Below are 12,362 nucleotides of genomic sequence, written 5' to 3'. Positions count from 1 at the left end.
AAATCAGAGCAGCTTGGTTATGCTATAGCCTCATTACACAGACTGAGGGCAGTCAACTGCCCTAAAGAAGAACTCCATGCAAAATGGTTCTTTCCAATCTAGACAAGGTTTTATTCCCTTTACATTTCTTTACTGCTCTCCAGTAGAAGGTTGGTATGGCTGAACCAAAGTGAGTTGTGCAGCATTTTTGTGTCCCTCCTCCTAGTACATTTGAAGCGATGGTTTAGCACAGTGGTCTTCAAACTGCGGCCCTTTATCCAGCCCTATTTTGCCAACTGACGCTAACGGGGGCCCATTTCTCCTACTGACACCAACAATGGGGCATTATTCCTTCCAAGGATATCAACAATGGGGCACCATTCCTTCCTAGGATACCAACAACGGGGCACTATTCCTCCACCTAATATCAAATGTGGCCAAGTTTACTCCTACTGATGTCAGGAAAATTTCTACAACGCTGTCCACAGTCTAGCTCTTTAGAACGTTTGGAGATCCTTGGTTTAGCAGGTAACATCAGACTGCCTCAAAATCACTGCTTTGTCCATCACATGTATGCTGGAAATTAGGCAAAATCACCCAGCAGAGTCTGGAGAGACGCAATAGGCATACTTTGAGACCAAGCCTACTGAACTCAAACCAGAACATAAATCTCAGTTTTACATGCAGCTCCACTTTATGTCTAAGCCATAACTGCACAATTATATCATTTATAAACCATTTTTTAACAAAAGTTTGTTGTGGACCAGAACCAAAATTTGAATGAACTCACCCTAAAAGGGTTTCATCGCTAAGCTGGGTACATCCTTCCATCATAGACTGGGCATAACCCATGAGAGGAAGCTTTTTCTGCGAGAGAAACACAAGATTAATACCAAACACAAAGAATTCCATACCTTTGGATGCAAAACCACATGCACAGTAAACCCTAGTAACCAATATTTAATCAGCTTTTAAGTGGAACTTCACTCTCTCAATCAACATTGACTATCTGTAATCCTTATCCTTATGCAGCTAGCATTAGTAAAGAGATAGGAAAGTAGATCATTTTCACTTGTTTTAAACTTTATTACATTTCTTTAGTTACTTTCCGACTTCCAGGCCTAGGCAAATGATGTCATACATCTGGGGACTCTTCAGGACAGGAGGATGGAGTTTTTTTTTCAGCTAAGCATGCCTGCCCGCTTGCATGCTTGAGCTAAAGGCAGATGGATTCCAGGAAGTAAATGCTACTACATGAATCGTCTTGCCCTTACTCAAAATATGCTAGAAGTGATTTCTCAGCAAAACAAAGCATGGAGATATGGAGGGATGGGGGAGTTTGCTTTGAATATTAAAAATTAAATTGTATTTGTTGTGCTTAGAAGCAGCGAATATTCACTTAAAATAGTCTACTGTAGTCAGTATAAGCCTAGGTTCACATTTGTCAATCTGTGCTTTTCATGCGCTTTTTCGTGCCTTTATTGATGTGTTTTCATTAGGGGTGCAACGGATCGTCATCGATCCGTGATCCGATCCGCAGAGGTTGATCCGATTCGCGGAGGTTGATCCGTATGGGACACCCGCGATCCGCGGAGCGCTCTGTGGCCTTGGCCATAGGAAAGGCTGCGGATTCGGCCTAGCTCCGGAGCGGCGGCCATCTTGGTACACCCGGCGGCCATTTAGCACGTGATCGCTCCGTCAAATGACGGAGCAATCACTTGTAACAAACTGGCGTCATGTCATGACGCCAGTTCCTCTCTCCCCTCTGTGTACTGATCTGTACAGTGGAGGGGAGAGATCAGATGACAGCAGTGCCAATACTCTGCAATGCCCTGTCAATACTCTGCCAATACCCTGCCAATAGGGAGATTGTGGATATTACAGTGGGGGAGATTTTTTTTTTTGTTGATCCGAAAATGATCCGAACCGTGACTCCTGATCCGAGGAACGATCCGAACCGTGAGTTTTTCGATCTGTTGCACCCCTAGTTTTCATGATATTTTTTTTTTGTTTTGGCCAATGACAAAGCAATATCTCTATGACATCATTAGGCATGCTCCTCCTTTGAGCTTCCTGCGTCCCATGTCTGTTGCTTGCAAAAGTTGCAAAGGGGGTAAAACATCCTAACCATCTAACACTTCACAGGCAAATTTCTCCCACGCCATATGATTCTTGGGGTGATCATTGTAATGGTGGTGGAAGGGAAGACTTCAACATTCAGCATTCTGTGGCTTTGCCTCTCCACCTACTCTGCAGCCTGTGCAGAGTCGAAGTTACTTGAGAAGAACCCTTGTTATTATGTCAAAAATGACATCCAAAACACATGTACATATAGAGAAATATTGGGGTTGATTTACTAACACTGGAGAGTGTAAAATCTGGTGCATCTCTGCATAGAAACCAATCAGCATCCAGGTTTCTTGTCAAAGCTTAATTGGACAAGCTGAAGCTAAAAACGGATTGGCTACCATGCACAGCTGCACCAGATTTTGCACTCTCCAGTTTTAATAAATAAACACCATTTTATTTTATTTTGCCATGTTGCAAACTGTTTTTACAAAATTTGCTTCAATTAAAAGAAAAATGCCAGGCCCCGGTAAGACCAGCTGGTGAGCCACCATCAAACCTGAGCTGCAAGCAGAAATAAGTCGTAAATTAATGCAGCTTTAAGTACATGTTCTAAAGCACAAAATGCATTTTTTTTTACTCTAACTAGTGTAAAGTACCTGGATTGGACTTGCTATAAACTCTCAGCAATCCCCTGTACAGCAGAGCTTAGACTGGGAGAATGACTAGGAGTCAATCTGATGTTCTGCATGCAATTGTGATAGCTAGTAAGTATGCTGATAGGAGGAGGTTGCAAGGAGGAGATTGCAAAGTTGACAGAATGACGACTTCATCAATCTGTTGCTGCTCTCATTTGTCCAGTCAGAAGGCTGAGAGTGGACAGAGGACATCAATGCATTCCATAACTTAAAGAGTAACTCCACCTTTGTTGAGGAAAAAAAAAATTCCCCTCTGGGTGATCTATGTTCAGTGCAGGGATTTTACCAAACTGTGTAGCATATTCCTAACTTTGTTATTCTGAAGAATTAGCTGTTTGTGTCCATGTGCAAAATAAATGTGAATGGGAGTTATTATAGAATTATCATTTAGCTGCTGCACTTACAGGGTTTTAATGAGGAAAGTGGCATGGTCTGCATCCCTTTAGATGCGATTTCCCTTTTGGGAGAATCTAGTCAAAAATGTGATTTTTGTTGCAAGGGATGCCTATAATCTGGTTTATATCTTAGTGCAGACCTTTGGGAAAATCAGTAAGCCAATCACAAGCAGGAAATGACATTTCTGGGGGGCGTTGTGTACACCATCTTTTTTACAGAACACCTCCAGGGTGCCATATTACATTTTACAGAAAATTACAGAGCTGCAGTTGGAAAAAGAAAGGTAATTTTTGATACCATTCAATTAAAAAATGACTTGTAGCAATTGTATATGCTGTATTTTTTTATTTGCTATTTTTTTCCCCTAAAAGTGGAGCTACCCTTTAAGTGGTGTAGTTGATTTGGCTGTGCAAGGGGCTGTAAATCTCAAAATTTGATGGGCAGAAATACAAATCCTTTGGCAAGTAAAACAGCTCCTAAATATGTATTTTTATATGCATTCAGGTGTCTGCCTAGGGTTCAGCTTTAATGTGAAAGGGCCCAGATAGACAGACACTTGTTTGAAAGCAGCACCACACAAACGCATGAGGTTGTTGCATTTGCACAGCTTTTGCAACCAATTGTGGTCCCTTTGAAACAGGAAGAATCTGAAAAGAATAGGATATGCCCACAGCCCACAAAAGAAAAAAAAACAAAAAAAAACAGTCCCTTAAAGCTCAACAACACTACACATTTTAGGTTAATCTAAAAGACATGACATGGCTGCTTCAAATTTGAGTAAAGAAAGATTAGTCTACACGAGTCTGAACTTGGAGTCCTTTCTGCATCCCAGTACTGGCACTGCAGTGATGTCAGTCTTGAGATTTTATTGGGTTCTAAAATACAAAACTAGATTCTCTATTCAGTCATTAAATTTAAGCAAAAACTTACATATCTCTTATCAGAATCAGTGCCGGGCTGTCCCTGCAAACAGCCAAGGAGCCTTTTGTGGGAATTGTGGCACACCAACCGAACATTGTCAAGCCTTCTTTCAATCTAAAAAATAAAGCACAACATTTTGTTTTTAAAAGCCTCTAATACCATATAGAAACTTCACAGAAAAAAAAGTTTTAACTTTTTATACATCAAGTGTCACGCATGAGAGAGAGTGAGAGCACAAGAGCGAGACAGACACTATATGGTCAAAAGCTTGTGGACAATGGACCATCACAGCTATTGTTGGGACATCCCCTTCCAAAACCATCCTGGACTAAATATGGAGTTACCCCCCCTCCCGTTCTTTGAGGGTATTCACTCTTCCACAAGATCTTGGCACGTGTCCATGGGAATGTGTGTCTATTCTGCCAAAAGAACCTATGAGGGGTCAGGTCCTGATGTTGGACAAGAAGACCTAGAATACAACTGTGTTCCATTTTATCCCAAAGGTGTTTAATAGCGTTGGGGTGAGGTCTCCGGGCTACCAAACCAAACTCATCAAACCTTGTCTTTATAGAGCTGGCTTTGTGCAAAGGGGTACAGTCATGCTGGAACAGAACAGAGCCTTCCCCAAACTGTTACCCCAAAGTTGGAAGAGCACAATGGTCTAAAATGTCTTTGTATGCTACAGTATTAACAGTACCCTTCACTGGAAACACCCAAACTCAACTTGGATTGAGGTCCTACTTTTCGCCATATGGTAGATGTGATGGTCAGATGACCACATAGTTTTGGTCACATAGCGTAATGGGACTCTCTTTCTGAAAAAGATAGCTGTCTGGTTAATATGTTGATCCATTAGCTTTTTTAGTTTGAGTCATTGACCTGGTTTAAGTTTGCAGACCAGGAAAGTCAGAAGTCATTTATACACGCTTATTCTGGATCAAGGATTCAAAATATTGAAGCTAAAGGGTGGATATGACAGCCAGGCAGCTAACATTTTCAGAAAGCAAGGTTTGGAATGTTTTATATCCTTAGCATAATGAGAGTTTCAAATCATATGTATCAACATCAATAAAGATCCCCCCCAAGCGAACAGTAACAGTTTAAACTGAGGTTTTATGTGAACCATCCCTTTAACTGAACCTGTGATTGATGCAAGAAAACTTATGAATGAAGCCTTACAAAACGAAGCACTGAGGAGGAAAGAACCTTGTTCAGAATCAGAGGAGATTAACATACACAAGGAAGAAAATAGAGCCTTGCATTTCATTCCAAGTTTTGACATCAGATCACATGGGGAGGGGTAAGAGTCCCACAGCTGAATTCCACCTTAATCCCTGCGATTCAAGCGCCAAACTGCTGACCCTTATAAAAGAAAGTGTTCTGACTGAATAGTGTAGACCCATGTTTTCACTTTATTTACAACAAAAGTTTGTTTTGTAGTGTTGAAGATGTTTTTTTGTGGTCCTATAAGGACAATGCAACCCTACAATGGAAAGTGACAGCTGTAAAATAAAAAAATATATAATTTTATAAGATCCTTTTTATAAGATTTTCTTTCAATTTGAGTGCAGGTGGCAATGGTCCCCAGGACATAAAGTGGGGATAAATCTCCCCAAAGTCAACACAAACAGCGATAAAAAGCTGTTAAAAATGTGTATACTCTCACTTTCTATTCAGGACCATTGCCTCCAAATCCTGGTCCACACACTTCTATTACTTGTTGCTCCATTGCAGCATCTGCAAACTACCCAGGGTCCTGGTCCACAATTTCTAATACTTGCTGTTCCATTACGTGACCTCCTATTATACAGACCTAGAAGACCGAGCAGCCTGTTGCCAGCTCCAAACAGTGTCACTTGAGGAGGAGGGGCAAAATGATCAAACAGTGTGTAAGCTCCATCACGGACTTTAACAATGCTCAGACTGCAGAGGAACAAAGTAGTAGGGAAGGTTAGCATAAGTCGGTCAGAGGGTGGGCATTAAATAGACACTGCTACAAAGCCCTCAACAGGCAACCAACAGTATTTTTGGCCCTTCCCTACTCTACCCAAAATGAAAAAATGTTATCACCTGAGAACTACTAACTCATGCTACCAGTTCTCTTTCCTAAAGAAAACCCATAAGAGAGAAAAAAAAAAATGGAGGATACCATTGCTGACCTTTCCTTTGTTAAATGCTAACCACCTAGCAGACATATTAATAAGCATTAAAACTTCTTGTTGTTCTGATCTTCACATTTTTTTCCAAAGCGTTCTGAAAACAGAGGGTCAGGATAACAGCCAGTCAAGCTGGAATATTGAGGAGGTGGCCAAACAAAGGCAGCTTCCATTATTCTTCCAAAACAAGAAATTACAGATCTGCAATAGGATATAAGTGTCAGCCTGTCGGATTTGAAGAGCGGCAAGGGTGAGGGAATAAGAAGATTACAGAGTCTTTCAGCAGGTAATTTAGCTGATGTATATGATCCCCATCCTGTAGGTAAAATATGTTGGGCGAATGACTTTGGGTGGAAGTGAGCTATGTGCTGTCATTGCATTTAACCTTGACTGAAGCTCAATGTCTTCAGTGTATGGTCTGTTATTTGGATGGTGGATTACAGTGGACCAAGAGTGGACTCCAGGGCCTTGGCACCCGGCTGATTGCGGGGAATCGAGGAGGATACAGGCCAGCCTGTGAGCGGTGAAAGGGCTTGGGTTCAGCTCAGGTAGGGATCAGACTGCGTGAGTGCAGATGCTGTTTGGCTAGGGATCTAAGATACCTTAAAAGTAGAAACAAAGAAAAGTGACTGCAGAAAAAAAAAACAAAACACAGTAGTAAATCGAGTCTGCCCATTTTTTTAATCAAGCATCAACTACCCTTTCAGTAAAATAATACTTTCTAAGATTAGTTTTCAACTTTCCTCCAGTCAGTTTGAGGTCACATCCCCGTGTTCTTGATTTTGGTTTCATATTGAAAATACTGCCCTCCTGAACCTTATTCACTCCCTTGATGTATTTAAAGGTTTCAAATCAGGTCTCCCCTTTCCCTTCTTTCCTCCAGACTCTACATATTAAGTTCCTGAAGTCTCTCTCTTATATGGCATCCTTTATAGCACTGGATCAAAAAGCCATTCGGTTTAAGAGTTAAAATGTCTATTTTCATTTTAGAAGTCTGTTCTCCACCTGATAAGCAAGTGTGCTCAGTCCAGGGCTGGTGACTCAGACTTGGCCCAGAGTGCCAAGAGACACAAAACATGCCAAGTTCTCTGTATGATACAGGAAAGCATGTTATATTCAGAAAGAACTAAAATGGAACAAGCACCATCTCCCACTGCTTGTGTGCGCAGACATCCTGTATGTGTACCTGTGAGCAGCAGGGGCCCAGTCTCTGTGACAACCTGGACTGTATAGGGAACACAAGCCCCTCTGGAGGTCACTGACACTAGATACCATCTCCTGAGTGACCTACCTGCATTATATACACTTTATGGCTCTTTGCTCTATGTCTACCTGAGGAACCAGCTGTTGCTCATATCAGTGTCCCCTACCAAATCTAGCTGCTGTACACTGAGGGCTTAAATGCTTTTGGAGTCTCAACTCAGATGTAGCCCCACTCTGCTTAAAAGGTTAGCTCACCTAAAACTGCTTATGCAGATAAGGGAATCTATAGATCTAAACAAACTGTGCAGCTCTGACTAAAGTTGAAGAATGCTTTTGCTATAGGTGTAGGCCATTTACATACCTCCTGAAGGATAGAACCGATATGATGGACATTAATGGTACCAGTAAGGGACATATAACACAATTAATACTTAATGTCTTTATTATAAAAGGTGAAGGTTAATTTTTACATATATAAAATCATTGAAAATTACTTGGGTATCACTACATTAGAGATCTCTGCTTTTACAAATGTCAAGAGGTCGACGCGTTTCACATCCTTGCTTCTTCAGGACCTTATATTATTGATTTAAAACAAACAGAGAAAAACATGTAAGCATTATTTACATTTGGATTACGGAGGAGCATAACAGAATTATCCCAAAGAATTATCCAATAGGATGAAAAAATAGCATATATGGGGACTCACATCTAGGTAGAACCCGCAAAAAATGACGTGCCAGGTGTCATAAGAGAGTGATCCAACAAACAGTGTCTTTAAACACAGAATTAGTCACTATAGATAAAACATCAAAAGATCATGTAATTTAGTCTGGAAATGCCACTCAGTGTGGAATCAATAAATGAAAACATAGGTTTGTCATAACACTGAAGAAACTGCAGGGTCCCCGTTGATGTGCCGTTTGGTTGATGTTCATACCCCTTCTCCTTCCCTTTCTCCATTAAGACTCCATCCTTTGTGAGTACTACACTGTTATGACAAACCTATGTTTTCATGTATTGATTCCACACTGAGTGGCATTTCCAGACTAAATTACATGATCTTTTGATATTTTATCTATAGTGACTAATGTGTTTACTTCTGTGTTTCTGTGTTTAAAGACACGTCATTTTTTTATGGGTTCTACCTAGATGCGAGTCCCCATATATGCTATTTTTTCACCCTATTGGATAATTCTTTGGAATAATTCTGTTATGCTCCTATGTAATCCAAATGTAAATAATGCTTACATGTTTTTTCTCTGTTTTTGAACAGAATCTGTTTTAAGTCAATAATATAAAGGTCCTGATGAAGCAAGGATGTGAAACACGTTGACCTCTTGACAGTTGTAAAAACAGAGCTCTCTAATGTAGTGATACCCAAGTAATTTTCAATGATTTTATGTATGTAAAAATGAATCTTCACTTTTTCTAATAAAGACATCAAGTATTAATTCTGTTTATATGTCCCTTACTGGTACCGTTAAAGTCCATCATATCAGTTCTATCTTTTAAAATATCTATAGGATGAGGTACCCCCATAGCCTATTTAATTTTCTCATATATACCTCCTGAAGCCTGACTAGAATACCCCAAGGACTTTGCTAAGTGAGGCCTAGTCATTACTGCTCACCTCCACCATCAAAGGAGTTTAGGAGTGCGTCTGTGGGAATGTTTGACCATTCTTCCAGAAGCACATTTGTGAGGTCAGGCACTCATGTGGACATGAAGGCCTGGCTCGCAGTCTCTGCTCTAATTCATCCCAAAGGTGTCCTATTGGGTTGAGGTCAGTCAAATTCCTCCACCCTAAACTCGCTCATTCGTGTCTTTATGGACCTTGTCTTTGTGTCTTGGTGCGCAGTCATGCTGGAACAGGAAGGGGCCATCCCCAAACTGTTTCCACAAAGTTGGGAGCATGAAATTATCTTGGTATGCTGACGCCTTAAGAGTTCCCTACGCTGGAACTAAGGGGTCAGGCCCAACTCCTGAAAAACAACCCCACACCATAATCCCCCCTCCACCAAATGATTTGGACCAGTGCACATAACAATACCGCTATTATTCTCAACTTGATGTAAGTGTGATTTTAATAATATAAAAAGACTTTATGCTATTGGAGCACTTTGTTTTCCATGTCCCTATACAGAATCGAATGAGAGGATGTTTGGTGGAGGACTATAAGATTCCTGGTCTCCTGTGAGAGAGTGGTTGGAGCCATTGTCTGATGATCTAGAATTGGATGTTTTTGTCCTGAGCCCTTATGACCAGTCCAGAGATAGAAGGTCATACACAGCGGGTAAGTGTGCAATCTTTCTACTAATGGTGGTTTACACAAGGATGCCATTCTCCATTTGGTGATGGATAGTCACTAATCTAGTGAGCACTTAAGAGGAGATTTTCTTCATTCACAAGGACTTTTTATGTTTAAGTAACGTTTCTTTTTAATGTTTCTTTTTTTATTTATATGTTATTTATTCGTTGAGTATTAATCATTTCTAGTGCAGCTTCGGATTTGATGACCTTTACAAAAAAGCTGCCTATGCAGATAAGGGGTGTCTGTAGATAAGAAACAAACTGTGCAACTCTTACTAAAGTTGAGTAATGCTTATACTATAGACGTAGGCCATTTACATACCTCATGAAGCCTGACTGGAATACTCCCAGGACTTTACTAAGTGAAACCTAGTCATTACTGCTCACCTCCACCATCACAGGAGTGAGCTTTTTCTCAGATTAAAACCCCCATCACATGCGCTCTCTCTCCTCTGATGCAGTAAGTCTGAGCTGAGTGTTTGAGAGCTCACTCCTGTGATGGTGGAGGCGAGTAGTGATAACTAGGCCTCACTTAGCAAGGTCTTGGACGTATATATGTGCCATATCTGGCCGAAACCCACAGAAGCACAGCTACTACAGTGACTGCATGTAGGTTCCTGGTCCTGTGCAAAGCTGCTACCCTGCTTCATAATAATCACAGGAGGTTTCTTATTTGGCACCAGACAGAAAATACTTTGCATTTTGTGAATGAAAGCATTCTCCAATTGGATGAGGTGGAGATTGTGATGTTACTGCCGCACCTCATCCAATTCATTGAGAAAATGCAAAGTGTTCTCTACATGGTGCTGGTGCCAAATGAGAAAGTTCCTGTGTTCAATAAGCAGCAGGGCAGTCACCCGGCATGAGACCTGAAAGTTAGCAGTTGCTAGTGTTGCCTGCTACAGCGATTTCTATCGTCAACAGGAATCGGCATATTGACATTGGTCCAAGCCAAACCAATGTAACGATGCAAAAGCCATGCCTAAACTTCCGCTTTAAGGCCCCTTTCACCCCAGAAGACCGATCGGGTCTGCCTGTCTGTTTTTCGGGCAGGCCTGATCGGACCACCCATTGTTCTCTATGGGGCGGGGATGTCAGAAGACATGAGCCTGCTGTCACCCGCCGGCATCCGATCCGCTAAAAACAGATGGATCAGGATACGTTCACCATCCGTCTGGCGGATAGGATGACAATTGGATGCAAACAGACATGCAGTCCATTTCCATCTGACCACCCCATAGAGAACAGCGGGCTGTGTTCATGTCTGCTCTGCATAGCTGATTGGACGTGGACCTGTAATATAGCGCAAAAAAACCCCCAAAAAACGCAGTGGTGATCAAATACCATCAAAAGAAAGTTCTATTTGTGGGGAAAAAAGGACGTCAATTTTATTTGGGTACAGAATTGCATGACCGCCCAATTATCAGTTAAAGCGATGCAGTGCCGTATTACAAAAAATGGCCTGGTCATTAAGGGGGAAAATCTTCCAGGGCTGAAGTGGTTAACTAAGGCAACTGAGGGGGATATGACCATCATGTATAAATACATATGGTCCATATAGTGAATTTGGGGCAAACTTCTCCACTTTATATTAATATGAACGCGCCACCCTCCATTAAAAAAAAAAATCCCTAAAAAAATACATCTACTATGCTCAATAAGTGCATTAGTTTTCTAATATTCTGTATATAATGGCTTATATACCTTTCTTAAATGTGTCCCTGTTTCTTCATGGTGCAGCTCTCCCCCCAACTGCCGGTCAGGAGCATATTCTCCCCCGAAGAGAAGAAATTACGTGTCCAATGAGTACTTTTGTGCATTATTCTGTGTGCATGGACGCTGCAACATTATAGACTTCTGTGCTAAAATTCAGCATCGGGCTGACCCACCACTCAAAAGCAGGTGGAAGGATCACAGGTTCCCCGTGTTGCCACACAGAGGGGCTGCACATACATACAGTGCATTCCCTAGGGGGAGCACACATGCTGCAGTGGCTCCATAGAGACCCCACTAGTGAGAGGAGTTAGCGCAAAAACAAGCCTTGTGGACCAAAAAATAAATTGGTGCCGCAAGGCTTCACTGCCGTTTTCCCTTACTTACAATGACCGTGCCCGCACCCAAAGCAGATTGAAGAATCGGCTCGGGTGAGGACATCACTGCATCCCTGGACAGGTCAGTAACCTTATATTAAACGTCAGCAGCTACCACATTTGTAGCTGCTAGCTTAATTTTTTGGGGGGAGCCTGGAACTCCGCTTTAAGGTCATTGCAAGAGATAAGGGGGGCACTCTCTGCATCTGGAGGAAAGAGGTTCAAAGTGGTTGTAAACCTCTAAGATGAAAAAAGGAACAACGCATATCCCCTTTACAGTGTGTACTAACTTCAATCCAAAGCACCAAGTGTGGTTCCTATCTGCTCTCTCCTCCTGCTATCTGCACAACTCACTTCTGACAGGTTATTTTGACACCACGGAATCACAGGGGGTGTCCCTGACCTGCTCCAGTAAAGAAAAGGTGATTGACAGCCTCAGCTGCGCATGTTTTCCTATGATACTGTGTAGAGAGGTGTATTGTTCATTCCCTCCACTCAGGTCTCAGATTACACTCTGCTCTTTGCTGTGTGACGTCTGA

At 41.7% G+C, this 12,362-nt stretch overlaps 1 protein-coding gene across 4 annotated transcripts in view; it reads right to left on the bottom strand.

Moving 5' to 3' along the window:
- The window catches only part of ARHGAP17 (Rho GTPase activating protein 17), a 203,659-nt gene that overhangs the window by 59,056 nt on the left and 132,241 nt on the right, over positions 1-12,362 (bottom strand). For all 4 annotated transcript variants that reach the window (XM_073636513.1, XM_073636511.1, XM_073636512.1 and 1 more), the window contains exons 3-4: positions 4,071-4,175; positions 770-846 (exon numbers count right to left, since the gene is read on the bottom strand). In XM_073636513.1, coding sequence (XP_073492614.1) covers positions 770-846; positions 4,071-4,175 — 182 coding nt within the window. The remainder of the gene's footprint in view (positions 1-769; positions 847-4,070; positions 4,176-12,362) is intronic.

The sequence above is a fragment of the Aquarana catesbeiana genome, linkage group LG06 (genome assembly GCF_042186555.1).
Source record: "Aquarana catesbeiana isolate 2022-GZ linkage group LG06, ASM4218655v1, whole genome shotgun sequence".
In the NCBI taxonomy this organism is placed as follows: domain Eukaryota; kingdom Metazoa; phylum Chordata; class Amphibia; order Anura; family Ranidae; genus Aquarana; species Aquarana catesbeiana.
This window is presented reverse-complemented; position numbering and strand designations above follow the sequence as displayed.